The sequence below is a fragment of the Pelmatolapia mariae genome, linkage group LG2, assembly GCF_036321145.2.
Source record: "Pelmatolapia mariae isolate MD_Pm_ZW linkage group LG2, Pm_UMD_F_2, whole genome shotgun sequence".
NCBI classification, from domain to species: domain Eukaryota; kingdom Metazoa; phylum Chordata; class Actinopteri; order Cichliformes; family Cichlidae; genus Pelmatolapia; species Pelmatolapia mariae.
Window position 1 is genome coordinate 26,239,642 of NC_086228.1, and position 22,460 is coordinate 26,262,101.

General features: G+C 42.7%; 1 protein-coding gene across 1 annotated transcript; it reads left to right on the forward strand.

The window, feature by feature from the left end:
• The first annotated feature begins 261 nt into the window (after window positions 1-261).
• clcf1 (cardiotrophin-like cytokine factor 1) lies at window positions 262-16,669 on the forward strand. The gene is made up of 3 exons (XM_063483233.1): window positions 262-560; window positions 9,676-9,827; window positions 12,804-16,669. The coding sequence occupies exons 1-3, from the start codon at window positions 542-544 to the stop codon at window positions 14,148-14,150; spliced, it is 1,518 nt and encodes a 505-aa protein (XP_063339303.1). The 5' UTR covers window positions 262-541; the 3' UTR covers window positions 14,151-16,669.
• The last annotated feature ends 5,791 nt before the right edge of the window (window positions 16,670-22,460 follow it).

The window sequence follows — 22,460 nt, forward strand, 5'->3', positions numbered from 1 at the left end:
GAGGATGACGAGAGGAGAGAGAGGAAGAAATGAGTTGTGACAAGTCTCGTGGTTCAGCGGCTCTGTCAAGTTGAGCCGTGATGCGTCAACCCGGTGAATCACCACCATTTACTGAAGAGGAGGAGGCGGATAACGAAAGAAGAAGGAGAAGAAGAGACAGGGATGTGAAGGAGGGGAGGAAATAAGTGGAAAGGGTAGAAAAAGAGGAGGAGGAGGAGGTACAAAAAGGCTCCGCCGTCATTCAGTCTGTCGCACAGACCACACGCACCATAGTCAGCGGATCGTCAATATTTCAACTCCATCCTGAGAACCTGAATATAACAAATATTTCACTTTAAATGACTGGATCGGCATCACCTGTGTTTCACTTTATCTTCTCCTGAGCAGATTTTATTGAGCCGATTAGACGAAAAAAAAAGAAAAGGGTTTGCGGTTCTGTTTAATCTCCAAGAGGAGAGAGGAGATCATTATCGGGTTCTTTCTGCGCTTAGTGGATGAACTTCTGAGAGCGCACCGACGTGGATAAAAGGATTTGAGGAAAATGAGGAGATTCTGCGGAGGTAAGACCATGAATCTAAAACCTTTTATGGAGAGATGGGTGGAAAAAGAAAAACTTTGTTGCCAGACAGAGTAAAATTACAGTGGAATCAAGTGGAATTTCCTTTTTTTTTTTTTTTAACATTTCTTTCTTTTACACTTAAACGTTTGCTTTATTATTTAATAATTTGTTTTGCCTTGCATCTCTAATCATTATTAAAAGTTGTGGCAAAAGCGCCGAGGTTGGATATTTTAGTGCGTAATTCCCGCAAATATGATCCTTTCTTGTGTAGCCTAAGGGTTTAACTGCGCACGTTTCTTCCACTTAAAACCAAACATCAAATTACCCCAATTATCAAAACAGTTTTTTTTATAATCCTGGAAAGAAATCCCTTAATTTTATTTTTTAATATTTATTTTTCTTGTTGTTATTTTAAATATAAAATGAGTTTAAAAGTTGTTGTGAGTCATCTCTTCACATTTGGAAATTACTGGTGAAGGAGCACACGTGGGTTTAGTGGTCCATCATCCAATTCTCTGAGGGTTATCAGAAAAAAAAAAAAACAAACAGAGTAAAAAAATGGATGGAAATATGAATGGAGCGAAAATATAGGAAATGTAATTTTAGGGTAATTTAGTGTTAAATATCCATGTGAGAGGGATGGCAGGAAGAGAGTGTGAAAAAAAGAGCGAGAAAGGCTGAAAAATGTCTGTGAGAGCGAAAGATGGATGGGGAGGGGTCTTATTCACAGTAAAGGGGAAAAAAATGACTGGGGTTGAGGGGGTCAGACGCAGCTAAAGCCCCTGTCTAGTTAACTGTCACTGATATGACAAAGTACATGATTCACGTTAGTCACACACACACACACACACACACACACACACACACACACACACACACACACACACACACACACACACGCACACACACTTTTCCCCTGGGACCACTGGTGCGGCTGCTGCTCCATGTCTAGGAGACGAAGGGAAAAGGAGAAGTGAAAGAAGAAGGAAAGATAAGCAGCTACTGAAGGATGGCCCATGACGAAATGATGCTCTGAGCAAAAAATATAAATAAGAAAAAAATCACCAGCTCTGCTGCTTTCTTCTTCCTCCTCTTCCTCCGTCATCCTCCTCTCTCGCTCTCTGTCCCATCTTGAGTCTCATGTCACGTATAGTGTAACTTTAGAAGGACAATAAACAGAAAGCTGACTACAGAACAAACCGATACTCGGAGCAAATAAATACACAGAAGGCTCGGCTGTCTTTGTCTTACACACACACACACACACACTTTGGATTTATCTCGACACAGATGCACAGATACACGCTTTTCCTCATCACTGTCTGACTTTTGTGTACACACACGCAGACAAAGACTGTTATTGCCCCGAGGCTTGAATTAGTGTCAGTGTGTTTCAGATAAAAGCTTTAGTATGTGCTGGACCCGTTAACTCCAAAATGCTGGCTAAAAAGGACAAAACAAAGTCAGGGTGAAAAGAAAGAGAGGTAGGGATAAATGGAGAGAGAGCAGAGGAGGTGGAAAACAGGATAAAGTGAGCCTTTCACATCTTTTTATTCGCTGCAGCGCCATCCCCAATTCTTCACGGTATACGTGAACGTCAGGAGGATGTGTGTGGAGGGGGAGAGAGACAGATAAAAGTAAATAGAGAAGGAGAGAGGGAGAAGGAGGAACTGGCGGTAGAGGGGTTAATGCAGTGCAGATTGACAGAAGTTAGCAGCACCCAGAGGGAAAGAGAGCGGAGAGAGAAGGGGGGGACTGATATAAAATGAGTCGGTCACGCTTTGAACAGTTACACATGCTGTTTACATTTTTCCCAAATTAACATGGCCCCTCGCTTCACAAAACTCTCCCTCACCGGCTCCCTCGTGCTCCCCTCCACCGACCCCTTTTCCTCTTCCTCCTCTTCTTTCCCTCCGTCTATCCTTCAAGGCTCCAAAATATCTTCCTCACTTCCAGATCAAAACTTAAAAAAAAAAAATTGCAGTAAAACAAACAAACAAACAAAAAAATCTGTCTTTTATATCCTATTAAAGTAACCAAACGCAAAGTTTTAGTGTATGTGTAGCCAGTATTTTAAAGTTACAGCGGTTCTTTTAGATTTTTATATACCGTGTGTCACATTGAGTGACTATTTAACAATGCGTCGTATAAGAGAAACGCATAAACACTTCAGCTGGAGTGAGTAACGTGCAAGGGAAGCCGGAGAATGAATATAACTGAGTAAAAGGTTCTTGACAAAGTGGCGTAAATTGGTGAATTTACACAGGCCGGCGCATACACACAGACACAAAAACCCAGATGATACAAGAGTCAAACTGCTCAGAGCACAAGCGATAATGATAAGGACCCGTACTCCACCAGCACATGGGTGTTTCTTTAAAGAGAATCGGTGTATGAATCTAAAAGATAATATATAGGGACAGCTGTCCAATGGATAAATTAAAAGGTTGACCCTAAGCTGACCTTAAGGGTATAGAAAGTGTATAGAGGCACTTTCAGGAGGTCTGGAGCTATTACATATTTACATTATCGACAGTTGTGCCTTTTAATCTGTTAGTTATCTTCCGAAAGACGAAGGTAAGGACTATTTACAGTCCTTACCTTCGTCTTGTTTTGCCGCTATTATTTTCCCTCTCCTGTGAGATGATAAAAAGCGGTGAAGCTGAAGAATTTAAGTAGCTGGAAGTAAATAATATTTTGCATTTTTTCCTTTGTATTCCAAGTCCTTTTATACTCTTCAATGCTACCTCGTATTTCGATAAACAGCTCCGTATTTTCCACCTCCGCTCTTCGGCTTTCCATCAAGGCCGTGGAGGAGCAGGGGAGTCTCGATTCGGCAGTGGATTCTCGTCTGATTCTGTTTACGGGGTGTTTTTCTAAGCGAAATCCGTGAGTTCGGGGATGGCAAGTGGTGGGGGTTCGAGGTAAATTAAAAACTGAAGGTCTGACAAAAAAAGAGGGAGGGAATGAGAGATGTTGATGGAGGGAACGAGTGGAGCCAATTAGTGAAAGGAAGAGAAGGGAAAGGTAATTAGGGATAGAAAGGAAGGAGACTTTAAAATGGAAGTTTGATGTTTCAGAGAGATTTAAGGAGAGAGTGGTGGAGATGAAGCGACAAAGAAATTGAAACCAAACATGGCGATAAAGCATGGAGCCACTGGAATCCAGTGATTTAAAAAAAATAGGAGGGGGTAGATTGGCTTATAAGGGGAAGAGGGAAACAGACAATGAGGCGAGAAGGGCAGCCGAGCAGAAGATGTTGAGTTTACGACTTGCGAGAAATGGTTGCAAAGAGAAATTCTGGGCATGAACATGATTTTTATTGGATTTTTTTAATGTGTGTTTTCTTTTGCTTTTGTTTTGGGGGTCATTGATGTTGTTTGGCAACCCCAGAGTGTGTCCAGTGCCAAGAGGATCAATTTGAAATTCACCATGAACAAACTCCAGAGGAAGGAATCTCGTGAGGGAAGGGATGGGAAAAGTTTGCACATGTGTGTGTGTGTGTGCTTGACTATGAAAAGGTTTGTTTATATGTATTGCTCTGTATAACGCCTGTGCATGCACGGATCTACACTCCAGTGTGCACTCTTTATACATATGTCTGTGTGTGTGTGTGTGTTGAGTTAGTGAAGGAATGCACATTTGATTGAGTACAGACTGCACATAAATCTGGCCTTTAACTGTACACAGATAGACAAAACTGACCCTGACCCCAGAATGTCAACCTTCTGTCCATTTGGCCTGTGTCCCCCCCATCCTTTATATCAGTAAGGCGATGCATGGCTTTCCCCCTGGCATCCACTGGTGTGTTTATGTTTTTTTGTATATGTTATGGCTGAGGACAAAATTGCCACCAGGTACAGTACAGCCGAATAGTTTAAAACAATGGAAAAAGCAAACAGCTCCTCTGATTTTTGGCTCGGATGCTTCCTTTCTGTCATCAGAGCCACATTGAGGCTCCAGCTCAGCCTCTGCCACGTTAGCTGGAAGACAACAAGCGTACAAGACAAGGCAGAGGATCCGTTTTTCATTTAGTGGCTCCAGGATGTGGATTTCAGCGAGCGCATATCGATAATTTGTGAACTTGTTGATGTTGGCAGTGACGCCCACGCTCACAGTGTCTGATGAGGGCCATAACACTGAGCTGGAGCTTGAATTTGTTCTGCATTCATATAATGTCGGCAGGCTGGGATGGACAGGAAACGCTGGGGGCGGCTGCGGCTCAGGAGGTAGAGCCGGTCGTCCTAATAAGAAGGGAAAGAAGCGTTCCTTGGGAAAGACACCCATTCCCAATCTGATGCATCCATCTGTGTGTGAGCTCGATGAAGTGCTTAAAGTTAATAGAGTAAAGTGTATGAATGGGTGAATGTAGCTTTTAGTATAAACGCGCATAGAAGAGGTCGGTAAGGCTAGAATAGCACTACACGAATAAAAGGCTTTTACTATTTGTTCCATTTTTGCAGTGTTATTTTATTATGTTTTTGTGGTGTTATTATTTGTAGTGCTGTCCTAACAAATGGAAACAGTATGATTTTAGTTTACTTTTGCTTAATTAATTCTATTAGTGTTCGTATTAGGATTATTTAGAAGTCCCTGCCAATGGAGGAATTACATCTAAGCAATTGTTTCCAGATGTTAGTGGACAATGTTGTTGTTGTTTTTTTTTGAGCTGTCAAAAGTTTCTGACATCTCTGACTCAGAATCACAATCATCGGCTCACATGAATAGTATTTGCAGGGTCTGCTGCCGGGTCTGATCATGACGTGAGTCCGGTCATTTTAGCAAATATTGAACAGATTATATCGAGATATCTTTCTTAAAGTCTGGAGAGAAAAAAAGCATACTCAAAAATCAGTCACGGAGCTGAAATATAACCTCAATATTCCAATCACGGATTGCAGCAAAGTGGAAAATATCTGGAAACATCAGTTATTTCTGTCCCTAGTGATGTTTGATATTGTCCTCTGGTGGAGTAGAGGAATTCTTCACAGCGACTAGATACAACTAATGTGTGACGAGTGAGGGAATTAGCATCCATCTCTGGATTTTGGTTCAGGAAAACATGGCTTGGGTTTGCAAAAGGTTAAATCTTCTACTGTACACACAGCACTTATATGTATGTATGCACATGACAACATCCGATCCTATCCAATCAGCATTACACAGGAAATAATAAACATCATGAATCTAGAGCTGATTTACAACATCTTCTATGTTCTTAGGTTTCATCTCTGTTTCAGACCTCTTTCAAGTGGTTAGAGCGATGGAGGGCAACCTTTTTTGGCACCCGAGTAAGTTTTTCCTGGACCAGACCGGAGAGATTTGCTTGCACATGGTTTTCCCACAATACCAAATTCTGTTTAAGTGCTTGTTTAAAACCTCAAATGGTGATGCATGCTGGAAAAGATGAAATACCAGTCCTCTCAGATGGAAGCGACACAACACCCACAAACACTGGGTCACTGGTTTACCAAAACAGCGTCTGGAGTGTAAAATGTCAAATGTCCTTTTACCCTTGAACACATCCTTGCGCCCTAACGTTCAACTCTGAACCCTGACCCCGTGTTGGTGTTTAATTCTGAACTATCTGGAGCGCACAAGCTCTGCTGCCAGAACCTCACGTTCAGCTCTGCTCTGCAGATGGCAACCAGACTCCAGAGTGCCAGAACTGACTTTACACCGGCGAACAAACCGAAGATAAAAATATGATCTGTTGCAAATAAAGGAGCCCCCCCCCAACCCACCTCACCCCATGTGTGCATATGTGTAACTCTAATAGGTACATGTGTGTAGACTCACACACACAACTGCGTGGAAGCAGGTCACGGTCGGCCGTTGTAGGGAACTCCTGTGTTGCTGTAATGCAATCCTCCCATGGAGAATGTTCTGGTTTCAACCCTGCCCTGCGGAGTGTGCTTCCACTGCCAGGTACACAGACACAGCCCCAAGCCTACAGGGCTTGCCTTGAAGTCAGGCTATATGCCGACTATACTGCCGTTACTCAATCTAATATTATATAACGACAACGTGGCTTTCGGTTTGAGTTATCTGAGTTTACTTGTACAAAAGAGCGGTTGTTTTTAGCGGCAGCAGAGGCCGCTTTAAGACATGTCAGTGCTCAATCAAAACAACAAGAGACTTTCACGTCTGGCAATCATCTCCAAGCATGTGGCTGCAGACAAAAGGAAACAGTTTGGAACAGTTTGGGTTGATTTTTGCCAAGAAGATTTTTCCTCCTTTATCCCAGACTCCTTTTTCGGTACCTGTTTATTCCCTTTGAAAATGACCTCTCACTGCACACTGTGAGCCCTTGTTTTCTTCAAGCTTGTTTACTTCAAGACTCAACGATGTCGTGTTGGTTTCGGGGTGTTTTGATGCTAATGGGGGATGTTCAGTGGGAGGAGCCAGCTGCTTGATGAGCTCCAAATGTTTAGCCGTTGCTGAAAGATGCTTAGTGCCTCTGACAGGTGACGAGGCGTGAGGAGGAGGCTTGGCTGAGAGGGGTTGCCCTGGATGACTAACTTCAAGGTGTGTGTGGGAGTTGCCACGGGCTCAGAAAATAGTCTGGGCAAATGCCTTGATGTAGTCGGCAACTTGGGGGTCAACAGGTAGGGGAAGAGTCACCTGGTGTGAAAGAGTCCTAACTGCTTGTTTAATCAAGCAGTTAGGGCGTTGTTTGCTTAGATTTTGCCCTGTCACTCAAAGCATGACATGCATTTTTAATCCTGTTTTAATTTGAAACTGTCTGTCATCTGCTATTAAGTGAGGCTATAATAGAAGCAGTTGCCATGTCACAGTGCATTTTTTTAAATTAATCAAATGAAGTGACCTAATTAAACCTACTTATTGCTGCATTCTAGTGGTTTGTTTTTGTTTCCGATTTTTAGGTGAGTCATAAATAATCACTTACTTAATATAGAGAGCTAAATCTCTTCCTCAGTGCAGTTATTTCTGGGACGCTTTTGCATATCACTCAGTTTCAACCCAACCCTGTGTGGGAGTGCATACTGATATGGCAAATATGGTGAGTCAGAGAAGGAAAAAAAAAGGTGTTGACTATTTAAAACTGAAACCATTTATTTATTTATTCTATTTTATTTATACCCAAGTGAACGCTAGGGGTAAATGTTCTGCAGGGTGATGAAGCAATTCCCTTAAAGTCTCATATTAGTCCTGTGGGGCCCCCGTAGTGAAATATCAAAGGGAGAGAGAAAAGGGAAATTGAGGAGCAGGCGAGCTAATCAGGGTTAATTGTCTGCTGTTATTCCGACCTAAGGCATGCGAGAGATAAGATCGCTGAGAGGAGAAAATGAGGAAAAAGGTATGACAGGGAAGATAGGAACGCTGGAGTAGAGTGTGACTAATCTGGAAGCAGAAAGGGATTGCACTGGTCAAACAACAGGAGGCTTGAGGTGTGTTTAAGCCAGAGGAGATTGAGCATAAGAGAGAAAGCGGACACACACATAAACACACACACACACACACACACACACACACACACACACACACACACACACACACACACACACACACACACACACACACACACACACACACACACACGTGTGTATTTATATCCTTGTGGGGACATTTCATTGACACAATGCTTTCCCTAGCCCCTTACCCTAACCCTAACCATCAAAAATAAATGCCTAACCCTGACCCTTACCCTAAACCTAACCATAACCTAATTGTAACCCTGACACTAAAACCACATTTTGAGGCTCAAAAATGCCTTCAAACTCGTGGGGACCGGGATTTTGGTCCCCACAAGGGCTGTTTGTCCCCACAAGTATAGTAAACTACCAATTTTTGGTCCCCATGAAGATGTTAATACCCGTCCACACACACACACACACACACACACACACACACACACACACACACACACACACACACATTGTGAAATGCATATTTCACACCTGTTGAGCAGCAGCATGGTTTGCCCATAATTACAAGCATGAATCACGGCCTGCCGTCCAGGTGTCAGGAGGATGGAGGGGGGGGCGGAGAGGATGATGGAGAGCAGAAATGAAAAGAGGAAATGTTTGCAGGGCTCCATTGAGAGGCTGAAGCAGTGCTGAGAGAGTGAGTTAGCGAGCAAAGGGAGAAAGTGTGAAAGTGTCCAGAGAGAGAACGCATGGGACGAAGAGAAGTGGACGTACATGAAGTTCCTTAATGTTGAAAATCACCTTTCAGCTCCAATTTTCCAATTTTCTCAGTTTGAAACCAGAGACAGGGGCACTGAAAGGTTTCTGCTCTTACAAACACACTGCCCCCCCCCCCCCCCCCCCTCTCTCTCTCACACACACACACACACAATCATTGTATACACTCTCAGCAATGCGAATTTAATCCACATATATAATTACGGCTACAAACATTCTCACAAACACTCACACAGTAACATGAAACACCTACACAAACACTCTGAAACCTAAACAAGAAGTCCACAGCAAACATACAACCCATACAAACACATTAATGTTTGTGATTGTAAAGAAAGCCACATGCCTTTGTTTTCGGGGTTATCGGTCAGGAATGAACGCGTGTGTGCGAGAGTGTGTGCACGTTCAGGCGACTGCTGTCCTGACAGACTGCTGCATTGAACATAGGAGCCATTTGTCTGACTGTCTGAAGCTATTAAACAAGGTTTTATTTGAAGCCAGAGTAAACCTCCGACAGCCAGAAACCTCTAAAATTAGATTGGAAACGGAAAAAGCTTTATTGGCAGTGTCAGATGACTCTGACCTGGCAAAATGTAAACAGACAAGGCCATCGTCATAGAGACAAAGAAATAAACTGGAATATTGTAAAAAAGAAAAATTCCTATAAACAGTGTGATGCGACCAGAGAAAAGCTAGGAAACTGTTGCTGGAGGTGATTTTCTTTTTTCCTGGTTTTTTTTTTTTTGCTTGTTGAGCTCCCAATCATCAAAATTCATTTGAAAACTCATCATCCAAGTTAAATAATGACAACACGTCTGAGAAAATAAATTTCACCTCTCTGTTTTTACGGCAAATACCTCTACAACGTGCGCTATTTAACGCTTGGACACCCAAGACGTGAATGTCATTAAAGACACATCTCACAGTGTTTTCTTTGTTTCTCCATAGTTGAGCACCAGCTCGTCTTGCTATTGGCCGCTGCCATGGCCACCGCAGTGGATGCTCTCCACAACCTGGCCAGCGAGAGGAGTTCGATACAGAGCACCTATGAGCTCACCAAATACCTGGAGTATCAGCTGAAAGAGATCAAAGACGTATATGTGAGTAGTTTTGTGATATGTTCAGTCTTTTACCAAAATGTCTTCATCAGAGAGACAAAAAGTAAATCATTTCCAAATAGGAATGCATATACATGAATACACAAGAATAAATGAAAATGCTTAAGCAAAATAGCTCAAAACTCACAAATGCACTATTTATCATAAGAATGTATTTAACAGTGACGATGAATATGATCCCTCACAACAATGAAAACGATAGACAGCGAACATCTAGCAGATAAAGAGCCACATATCTGTTATGGTTCCTTTTGAAATTATGGTGAAATTACATGTCATCAAACAGGCACTTTAGTCATTTGCAGTAACTTGCTGGTAGTTAATGTTCATATTCACACTGTGGACGTTTGTGTAGTTAACAAATGAAACTACACACAATTTTGGCCAGAAAGTCCTCAATATGGACAAAAACACTGGGCCAACTACACATTACATCTACAGAAGCTACTCAGGCTATGGAAACTGATGCCATGAAGCACCAGGTGCACAATTTTTGTGCTGATTTTAATGCCAGAGGAGATTCAGAGCTCTGCATTTATTTACTCAGCAGAGCTTTTACATGTGATGCGCCTCATCACTTGGACATCCCCTCTGTAACCTCACCTGTGGTAATGGGACTAAAACACCTGAATTCAAAGATTAAGAGCTGTGGCTAAATGCTTTTGCCCACAGAGTGTATAAGGCAAGGACTAGTTCCCAAAGGGAAGCCTGATGGATGTTATATAGATAGCCACAGATGGCATTTCTCCACTTTCCCATGAATAAAGGAGTATTTCTTTTCTTATACTTGTAAACAAGTACAGCTCTTTGCAATAAATTAAACTGATTGACATGTGGCTTTTTTGTAATATATTATAATGCCTTTCTCTCAGCAAAATAATTAATGAAGTAGCTTTTTCTTTTTACCAGTTTCTCCCTCGGGCGATTTTGCTGTAGCTGAGCTGCTCCCTGTGTGAATTAAATTTTTCGTTTGTAAACCACTTCAAAGTAACTTTCCCAACACTGCCAGGCCAAAGATAAGAAAAATAATAAACGTAACAGATAATGAGAACTGGGAACAGTTGCTTATTTTGAGTGTAGTTTTAAAATGGCTACAGTTGGGGTATATCTAAGCTCCGTGGGGAGCTGATTCCAGCTGTGGGCAGCAGGATGGCTAAAAGCCATTTCACCATGTTTGGTTTGAGTTGACCAATCCCTGCAGACTTGAGAGACCGTGCAGGCTTGTGCTCAGTAAACATATTTGTGATATTTTTTGGACAACACATTGGGACTTAAGGTGAATTCTATATTTAATTGACAAACAGTGCAAGGATACAAGAAACTGGAGTTATGTGTGATCTTGTTGGTGTATCTCTGTTACATTTTGAAGACTGTCTGACATATACTACAGCAGTACACCTGACAAGAAATCAGAGCATGAAGGAGCTTTAATACATTTCCCTCCTTTTTATTGCCAAACATAATTAGTTCTGTCTTTATGTAGTTGAAGGATGTTTTATTGCATCCAGTTGTTTACCTTCTCATGGTACATGGTACATGGCACGTTTGTGTGACTAGTCATATGGTGAGATTGAAGCAACCCTGTTGGACTCTATACATCATGGAGACCCCTTCATATTCATCATTATTAATACTAACTCTATACCCTGCTTTTTAAATATGATCTTGACTAACTAAAGAACACTCCTGAGAGCACTTCCCACTACTTCTGTCTATCTAGATGTAATTCCTGATGAACAGCATCAGATCCAAAAATAAGATCTAAGTAAAGCCATGGTGATCTGTCCAGGGTGTACCCCTCCTCTCGCCCTTTGGTAGCTGGGACAGGCTCCACCCCCCACCCTGACCCCGAAAAGCATAAGCAGAAGAGAACAGATGGATGGTATAGGCAGATAGTAGTGCAGGCGGATGTGGCTGAGGAGGCAGAACGGGTTGTCTACTCATTGGAGGCTTAGTGGTTCAATCCCCAATTCAATTCTGCATATTGAAGTCCTCTTGAATTTGTAAAAACACTTCTTTAATTGTTTTCTGACTCCTGAACGCTGACAGGACTGCAGCTGAAAGTCAAACACTGTCTTACATTATGTAGAAACACCTTAATTTAAGCAAGATGTTACTATAACAAGGTTCGGGTATTTATATTAAACAATGAGGCAGTGATGCTGATAAGTCTATTAACTTGCATAGGGTGGATTTTACCAGCTTTCCTTTCTGGCTTTAAATGGGCTGCAATTATATCACACTTCTCCGACCCTAATGACCGCTTGAAGCACTAGAGTGTATTAAGAACAGTGCTTTTTAATTCTACAGTGCTTTTAATATTATAGTTTTGTATTCATTGGTAGAATATGTCATTCTGCTGTAACTTTGTCTGTTTGTCATTGGACATGTGCCACAGATCATGCCTCTTATATGCGAACAGGCTCATGAAGAACCATTTAGCAGAAAACCTCCCACTTTTGAAGAAACACAACCAAAAAAAAAAAAAAATCATGCTGGTTGTTTTTTTGCATGTTACTTGCTGAGATCTGGGACTTTGTCAAGACAAGAAACAGAAACTGCTATTTCAGATCAGACAGGTTTTTACTCAAACCCTCCGGTTAGCCGAACTATTTGGAAACTAATTTGGAGGAGAAAACAAAGCCAAACTGTAGAATAATTGTCAGTCATCACAGTTTAGTGGGTGACTTTCCCGCTCAGCCTTTATACAGTGTATTTGCATAAACTGTGCACTGTTTTTCTGTGTATTTAGTAGCACCATGGTATTCGCCCTCCTTTTAGTTAAAAAGGAGGCCCCCTAAAGCACTCAAATAGAGTGGCTCTTGACTTTTTTTCCCCCACCCTGACAAGTTTAGCTTTATAGCAGTGAAGATATTGAAATTGTTATGATGAATGATTGCCCAATTTGTAATAAACTATAATAAATCTTCTCCTTTCCTCTTCTCATTTGTCCTCCAGCTGACCTATCTTGGCCCTCCATTTAATGACAAAGACTTCTCCCCTCCGAGGCCCAACAGCACGGCTCTGACACTGCCAAGTGCTGCCACTCGAGTGGACCAGTGGCACCGCCTGGAGAACAAAGCACGACTGGCCCAGAACCAAAAGGCCTACTCTGTCCTTCTAGGAGCTGTCAGGGAGCTGGCCCGCTCTACCCTCTGCCCCTCACTCAAGACCTCCCTCCTGCACTTCTGCATGGGTCTGGATGGACTTCTGGGTTCAATATCTGCACTGATGACTGCGCTCGGTGACACAAATCCTACACAAACTCCAAACATGAGAGGTAACGCTGGTGAGCTGCAGTATTTGCAGACGGGGACAAGAGGTGGCCGACCAGCTCCGCTCATGAGCCAGAACCTGTACAGATCGAGAGCTGGATCTAGATCGGTGTCTGGTCAGCGTAGTGGCCAAAGAAGAAGTGGGGCAAAGTTAGTCAGAGGAGTTCAGGAAGATGGTGTCACTAAGGAGCTGACAGAAAAAAGGAGAGGAAAAGAGGCAAGGAGAGCAGAGGCAGCCAGAGGAAGGAGTAGCGGGTTGAGGGAGAGGGCAAGGGGAGAAAGACGGAGAAGAGAGAAGAGGGAAGAGCCAGAGAGAGGAAATTGGGCAGCCAGTGCAAAAAAAGCAGCAGGGAAGGAAGAAGAGGAGAGATGGGTGAGGAGGAGAAGGCTGTTAAGTATCGCTGAGGATGGAGAGGAACAGGAGAGGCAGTTCGAACCCAGGGTTGAAGTGTCGTATGTGGACACAAAAGGCTTGGGCTCTCTTCAAAAACAAACAGAAAACCAACAAGGAACCAACGACCATCAATACAGCTACAATCTGAACGCACATCATCCAGACACGCTCAGAGCGGAGGATGGATTCATTCTAGAGGGGAGCAGAGGGTCAGAGGAAGAGGAGGACAAGCAAGCATACGCAGGTGCTACCTCCTCTTCCTCCAGTGGATATCTGAAGCAGCGTCGGTCTCCTCGCTCCCTCCTCTCCCCGACTCTCGAACCTCCTCTGTCCACACTCTCCCTCCTCTACCAATTCGGAGCAGGCGAGGAGCACACCCTCCTCCCCCAGCCTGTCCCTCTATCTTTACAAAGGGGCACCTCCCTTCTCTCGCCTCCCTTGAATCCGCTCTTCACCTCCTCCTCCTCCACCTCCGCCTCCTCTTCCTCTCCCTCATCTTCCCTGCTGCCGGCGCGGCCGACAATGAACGACTTTACCAGGAAGGTGGAGGGTTTCTGGATACTGCGAGAGCTTCAGAGCTGGCTGTGGCGATCGGCGAAGGACTTTAACTGCCTCAAGAAGAAGCTCCGAGGCTGAGGCACTGATAAGACTTACACGCACGCTCACAAACACACACAGACACACAAAAGTGCAGTATATCGGCAATTATTTGCACAAAATCTGAGTGGAATCAAACTGACGGATTTAACAGACAAAAGCACATAAACACATGCATTCATACCGTACTGGAATAAGTGAATGAAGGACTGTTTGGCAGGTCACCAGAAGTGCTAATGGAATATAAGACACACAAAGCCAACACATTACCAGCACTGTCACCCGCCTAATGCACATAGCTGCTCATTGAGCGAGACACACTGAGGCTGGGCTGAGTTACCGGACTTCACGGCTCATAGATCAACAGAAATACCACTGTAGGTGGTTAGACACACACATGCAGACGAGGGCAGACTGAGTGACAGGCGGCGAGACAGACAGTGCCTCCATTGAGTGAAAACTGATTCAGTGACCCCCAGATGTGTGAATCAGCAAACATTCATTTTCTCTAGAGGAAGAAGGGAAAAATTCTGAATGGGCAAAAGACAAAAGGGGAGGAAAAATGTCCGGAGGGATGATGGGGGCGCAGAGGAGGAGAGAAAGAGGCAGAAAAGGAGAGGAAGCTGAGTCAGGGGGATGACTCTGGAAATAACCAGCAGAGCGGTACTGCTGCGTAATCACAAGTCAACTGGTCAGTTACAGTAACCCTACAAGAGCGCTACACATACTGCCCGGACACATACGCACACACACGCTAATTATTGTGGTGTTTCCTGCCTTAACACACCATTCACTTTTATCCCGTCAATTCAGCTCTTCACATATTTCACTTCACAGCAAGAGATATTAATAACATTTGAGACAAAGCAAAGAAATACTTCCACACTACACTGCAGTGGAAAATATACTGTGTTGCTTCCTTACAGGAAGCTTGATGAGAACATCTAAACCACTGTCAGATTTGTACAATAATATGATTAGAGCCAGCCTTCAGTCAGCTTTCTTAAGCATAAAAACAGGGTAAAGAAATCTACTAACCAGCAACTCTAAGGCTCACATTTGAATACACATTTTTAATGTATATTTTTTTAAGCCCAGGTAAATATGTAAAATCACCAAGTTGCAAACCAGCAAAGCCTACGGGTGGTCACAAAGTCTTGAATAAAATGTTGCATAACTTCAGCATCCATGTAATGCCACAAACTGTAATTTGTATATGTATTTTATATCAAACGAGACTTAATTTAGTGTCAACATTTTGTCCCTGTTCTCAACTTTCATTTGTGCTTCTAATGTCTTGTGCCATAGCTATAGCAACTGATTGTGCTTTCTCAACGGCAAACAGAAAAAGACTTAAAAGTGGACCCATTATGCTTGTCTTTATTTTATTTTATTTATTTTGATATATGGATGTCTGTGCAAAAGTCTTGCACCACCGCTTTATATTTTGCTTCCAAGAACACAGCTTTTGTGATTTTTATAGTGGTCTCAAGTTTCCTGGCTTTTTAAAGGTCTTTCAGATTTTTCCTTTGGACATTGGAGGAAACTGAAGAAGTGGAGGATACAAAAGAAGTGGTGGAAAGGCTAAAAACTACCAACAGAAGATAAACAGTATTTGAAAGTCATGCCCTTAAGAAATGGATAAAAATAAGCAAAGACCCGACACAGGACCTGAGGGATGCGTCTAAAAAAAAAAAAAACACAACGTGAAACACTATCATGGATTGGCCTCCTCAGAGCCCGGACCTCAACATTACTGAAGCAGCGTGGGATAATCTTGACAGAGAACAGAACAAAAGTCAGCCACGAATGTCCTTCAAGAAGCCTGGAGAACTATTCCTAAAGACAACTTAAAGAAATGACAAGAAAGCTTGTCAACAGAGTTCAGGCTGTGTTGAAAAATAAGGGCTGTCACACCAAGCTAGAAAAGTATATAAAGAAATGAGGGGTGGCTCAAAACCTTTGCACAGTACTGTACAGTTTTAGACATTTTTTTCCTGTGATGTCATTGACGGCAGATATTCCTATTCTGTTCAAACCTTCCATTTGCAAAAGGCATCCAATCAGAAGAAAATGGGCTTAAAGAAGAAAGGAGCTAAAACAGCTGGCTTCAAACTTCAGAGTCCAAATAAAATATGTACTTTTAAATGGGCATAATAGGTCCACTTTTGGGGTGTCTGAGCTACAGATACAGCATTTCTTTTTTCAGAACTGGAGATATGGGCTTGCTTGTGTTTCTGCTACAGATTCCTGGTGACTGATTGTAGTGACAACATCATGAAGCAAGTTGGAAAACTGCTCTGTAATCTCATTTTCAGTGCCAAAATGCTGAACTTTTTTCCCCCTTAAACTAACTTTACATTCCTAAATACCAAAAAAACAGACGTGGAGGTTAACAGATGGCTTTTTTTTCCCAGAATAAATGTTATGTGTTTGCAATGTGCCTTAGATGATATGGCTAAAGGTTATGGATCATATCTATACTATTTATTGAACAAGATGTTTATTTATTTTTCTCCAGTGTGAAAATACTGTGTTGTAACTTGAGAGAGAATAAATACTAGCTTTTGTACAGAGCGCGGTGTTATTGGTCATTTGGGAGCCCGTTGGGAGAAGAGAATAAAGAAATGCATATGGGATTTTTGTTTGCAATGGTTTCAGTTTTATAGGGATGGTTTCGGGTGATTGGCACAAGGGGAGAGGAGTTTGGGGTCAGGGCGTTCCCTGAAAAACAAAGGCCGGCTCACATTCGTCGCAAAAAAAGAAGGAAGGAGTGAGAGAGGCAATGTATGAGAGTTTTTATTTGTCTGTCCGGGTGAAAATTTACGATCGTTTCCCTTTTTGCTTTCATCTCTCTCTTCCCACCTCCTTCTTTGATTTTTCCTTCTCATTACACTATCTCACGAAGCTCGTCTTCCCTCCAGAACAGCCCCTGACCTATGACACTGACTGATTTACATGAGCACAGGTACAAACACTACCCATAATCCAACCAGGGTCTCTTGTTGTGTCTGTGTTTGCCCCGTCTCTGTCACCACCTTTGCCTCTTATGTTTTTTTGGTTTGGTTTGTTTTTTGCATGGCCATTGTCTGCTGCCCACAGTCTTTCAGCCTTTTATTGCTTCTTCACCTGTTATCTTCTTTTTTTGTCTTGCTTGTTTGGCCTTATTGCTCTCAACTGCACTTTTTCTTTTCCCATGTATTTTGCTGCTCTGTGCCTCCCCTCGGGCCAGATATTAAAGGATCAATGAGAATCTCCCTTCCATCACCTCCAAGGTACACACCTGCACGTAACCGCACACTCCCCTCCCTGACACACACACATGCACGCACACAGTCACAAACACCCAAACGTGGACGAAAGTGCTGGCAAACAAGTGCACGCATGAGCCTCAAATCCAGAATTAGCTCACTAGGAAGTGACTTATATGGGAGGCTTACTGTGTCAACTCTGACGCATCATCGTCACGCACGCACTAAGAACTCTCGCTAAGAGCTGGAAAGGGTTAAAAGGCATGACACATATGTGTACACACAGGCATAAACACAAGGCGCCGTGTGTTTTTTTACAGTCAGTAAGCAGTGACCGAGCGGCTGCCAGCAGTCAACAAAGGCAGCTTTGTGGGGCCTATAAGTGTGTGCATTTATCTGTGTGTGTGTGTGTGTGCCCCTGTGTGGGCTTGCAAGTGCAGCACGTGTGTGAATCATTATCTCTATGTGTCAGAACTTCGCTGGAATGAGGCTTGTCATGCATAGCTATCTAACAGCCATCACTCACTATCGTCTCTCTCTTTCTCTTTTCGCTGCTTTCTGCCTGTCAGCGATGCAGAGACAAATTGCTGTAACTAATACATAACAGGATAGCCGAGCCCTGTTAGTATGACTCAGTTGGCAGGTCCTTCGACGTGAACAGATACTGAGTGACAAGGCATCGACATTATTGGCTTGTTTCATCTATCAGGCAGTTACTGCTCACACAGGCCTGTCTGTGTGACTGACAGAGCTGTGATCTAATACAGTGGAGGAGCTCAATTTTGGGCCATCTTGTTGAAGAAGAAGTTGTTTTTATTTCCTCTTGGAGAGCTCTCCTTTTCTTTTCTTTTCGTTTGGTTTTCTGGTTTCATTGCTCCCTTTACTCCTTTGCACTCCAAGGAAAACCAAGCTTTTCCTCTCCTTTATCTCCGTTTTGAGCTCAAACGCCCCTGGTGACTCGTATTTTTTTCCAGCCATTTTCCATTTAGAGGGATTATCCGTGTATATAAGTTTGGAAATATCAATATCAATTTTCTCCCTCAAAGAATAGCAGGGTAATAGTAAAAGTCAAAACTCAAGCTTGTTTTGGCTCAGGGCCTTCATCAGGGTCACATGTTGACAAGCCAAGATCTGAAATATATGACAAAATGTGTAAGTCATATGAAGAATTTCAGTTATCCGACTGGGTGGGAACTTAAGGGCAGGGGTGTGAAATTCATTGTTGTTTTTGAGACACATGCAGCTTAGTTTGATTTTTAATGGCCAAACCACTAAAAATCAAAAATAAATTTACCCCCCCTCCATTGTTTTGCTTTTATTTATTTGCTTTTACCGTAAAGAAGTTTAGGTACAGCTTCAAAAAATTCACGTTTAATTTAAACCCTTTATAAAACTGACTCTGAACAACTTAAGTTGTCTCATGGCTCAGTCACACTGCATTAAAAATAGTAAAGCAACCTCCTTGTGACTAGAAAGACATTCGGTGGTCGTCCCAGTTATTGTATTGATTTTTTCAAATTTGGTGGACCAGCTTTCAATCACAAGACCATTGCATGGGTCACCTGGCGGGAAGACAAATTGCCATTTTATTGCTGTCCTCAAACTTGCTTCAAGGACAGCAACCGCCTGTGACTGGTTGCAGACCTGGTCCCTACCTTGGAAGCAACCATTTCAAAAGCAAGAAGACCTCCTTGCAATTGCTGTAGTTGCTGGTTGATTGCCAGGGTCACTCATAGTTTCTCTGTTTCTGGTTTGTTTTACAATTTTCACACTTTCGCTACTACTTGGAGAATACTTAGCGAGTGCAGACAAGTTGTTGTCTTCCAAACTATGGGCTACTGAAGACATTTGTCAGTGTAGTATTGCAGACCTCTTTGTGACTAATTTTTCCGTGTGATTACCAGTCAGCGAATACACATTTTTCCTCATTGACTGGTGGTCACGGGTGGGTTGCTGATCAGTCTCTAGGCCTGCGTGAATGAGGCATGAGAAAAGTAAGTTGTCTCCGTTTTTTTTTTTTTTTTACCTTTTTAACCTTTTACCTCCTTACTTTGAAGTAGTATACCAGACAATATATAAAGAAAGAAAGGTGTGGGAAACAGTTTTTTTCTTTTAGGGCGACCGTCAATAATTTCTGGTGAAACATACAGCCCAGGATTTATGTCTTTCTTTGTCATTTTTTGCAAAGTCATCCAGTCGGCCAGCTTTGGGAGTCCGATTCAGGCTCCCAGGCCACATGCTTGAAATCCCAGCTTAATGCAGAGTTAAACAGTTTCATTTGAAAAGAACCTCCCTGCTGATGTGTGCCAAAGAAACGGGACTGCACCAAAACAATGCAGGGTCACCCCAGAGGAGAAAAAAAGGTTGGATCATGTCCAACTACTGAGGTAAATAACGATGACGTCATCCACCAGTGTGTTCATTCAAATCTAGGTAACCGCACATCCTGAAAGATTACATTGTAACAAGAACAGCATATTTATGTTGTTTACCTTCATCTTGACAAAAGACTAAACATTTGTTGATTGGATACATTTTTCCAAAATCCTGCCAGTGAGGATTACACAGCGTTAAGCCTGTAAACACATTAATTTTTCACTAGGGCCAGATTCCCACGAACATGTTTCAAATTCTTTGAAGAACTTTGCCATTTGCAGTGTTTATTTTTTCCATTGTTATCTTACTGTAATACATATAATCTCTGTCTGTCTGGGTGTTTGTTTGTTTCTTTGTCTGTGAACTCCTCCTACACAATCAGGAGTTGAGCAACCAAACTTGACGCACAGGTACATCTTAGTCCTCTGAAGGTACTTATCTATATCAGATTTTATGATGTCATCTTGTTGCCTAGCAACCACCTAGCAAGCCTAAAATGACGAGTTTAACTTATATGCACTTATAAAAAGTTATTAAAACATCATATAAATTTTATTTATATGCAGAAGCCACCCTGCAATGGACCCATTTTTAGTCTTTATACATGTGACTTTATTATTTTTAGGATCAGAATCGTGAAAGAAAATTTTCAAAGGGTCTTTGCAGCAGTAAAAATACTCCTAAGTTCTTCCTCAAAAATAAATCTGTCACATCTTTTGTTCAGGACAATAATACTTTAAATGGTGATAAATGCAGTCCTGGTTACTTCCTGGGTGCTTGGATGTAGAAGAGAGTGCAATCCCTCTTTGCCCTTAAGAGGTGAGGTTCCTCTGTGGACATGCTAAATCCAAATGTGTGTGTGGTGTGTCAAATTCAAAATACATTACTGGCATCAGAAAGTCACTTGTGGTGGTTTGAATGTTGTAAAATACAACCAGAGTACACCCTCCTCTCCAAAATATTACTAGCTAATCGTAAACCACCAACAGTGTGTGAAATAAAGGCTAAAGTCTCCAAGAAATCCAGTGTATCCCTGTAAATTATATACATGCATTTTTCAAGCTCTTCACGGTTCTCATCTTCCCCCCCTCTGTCTGTAGTTCTCGTGTTTGCTCGCCATGCTTTTTTTTGTTTCCTAATCTTTTTTCCATATGTCCCACTGCCTCCCTTCGCAGCGTCCATCCGTATGGCATCCTCTCTAACCACACCAGAAGCCATTTTGTGTCATTTCATGTCAGTTTTGTTTCATTTTCTCCCCATGTGTCCCCCTGTTCTCGGCTACAATCAAACCCTTTCACCCTTCCCTCAAATTCCCTCGGCCACCCCCGCGTTCTCTCCGCCTTTTTCCATCTGTCTATCTCCTTGTCTCCTCTTCCTCTTCTTCTTCTTCTTCTTCTTCTCCTCTCAGTCTCTTCCCTCTCCCTCCCTCTCTCTTCTGCTCACCTGCAGCACATAAAAATTCCTCTTTTCTTTCTCCAGAGGATAGTTCAGTCACTGTGGGATTTACTGCATTCCTCTATGCTTTTGCTCCCTCTTTGTCTCCATATCTGTCTCCCCTTGTTTCTCTCTGTTTTGGCAGCACAACACAGCAGTGGATTCAGCCTATCTTGTCCTTTGTCTTTTTAACACATTTATATCCCTCTTTAAGTCCATCTGTGCTTTCTTTCTCCATCCCTTCCTGTCTTTAACACATACTAATCCTATACCTGTTGATTCCACGACCACACCCTTTTTTTCTCCTCTGGAGCACCCACTCTACCTGCTACACCTGGCCTCTCCCTCCTGCTGGGTTTCTTCCATGACCTGGAACATCACGCCTCCACTTACTTAGCTGGAGGGCGCTGGGTTGGGCTACAGGTTCTCACTGCTGTTTAGGGGTTGGTGGGGGTGGAAGATGGAGGGGGCGCTTCAGGGCCTGGGGCCTGGGAAGAGGTTGATTTATGAGTTAATCAATCGGTCGTCCGTGTGAGTGAGTAAAACCGCAGAGGTGTGTGAGCTCTTTCATGTTGCTGTCTGTGCTTGTTGACTCAGTCCCTTAGGAAAACAGCAGGAGCTGTCACTCCCCATGTTGTTCAGCTCCTCGACATGTTTTCAAAAGCAATTACGGAGAAATGGGGCTGGGTGTTCATTCACCTTGATGGTTGAATGCCTCGTCTGTGTGGATGTTGGTGTATGGTGTTAAGGTCTTACAGAAGCCTCACCTGACCGTGAAAAGCCCTGACATCACGTTTGTGCATCGGCGGGGAGAATTCTGTCCGAATCGTTATTTTATGGTGTGAATGTCATGTGCCAAAATAAACACAAAAACAGATCAATGACAACAGCGGTTCTGCTTGTTCAGCTTTAGATGACTGATCTGGCAAGAAGGCAGAGATCACAGAAAGTTGTGTTTATACTGTCTCATCAATTGGGAGCAGCTTACACAGCTGCCATTCAGCTCCATTGTTCTGCTCACAGATTTTTTCAGACAGTGTACTAATTTAAAGACATTTAAGCAGCTGATCCAGGACATTTGCTTATCTCTGAATCCACTTTTACTCTACTTTGGTTTGTGAAAGAAAACGACCTTTGACTTCGTCACTTGATAAATGATGAGAGCTGGTTTAAAGGAGTGTAAAGGAGTGGTGGTAAGAGTCATCACTCCTTTACATCATCTTTCTGTCATACAAAGTGCATGAATTTAGCTCATGAGAGCTTATATGCTGGGAGTTGCTGCCCTAAG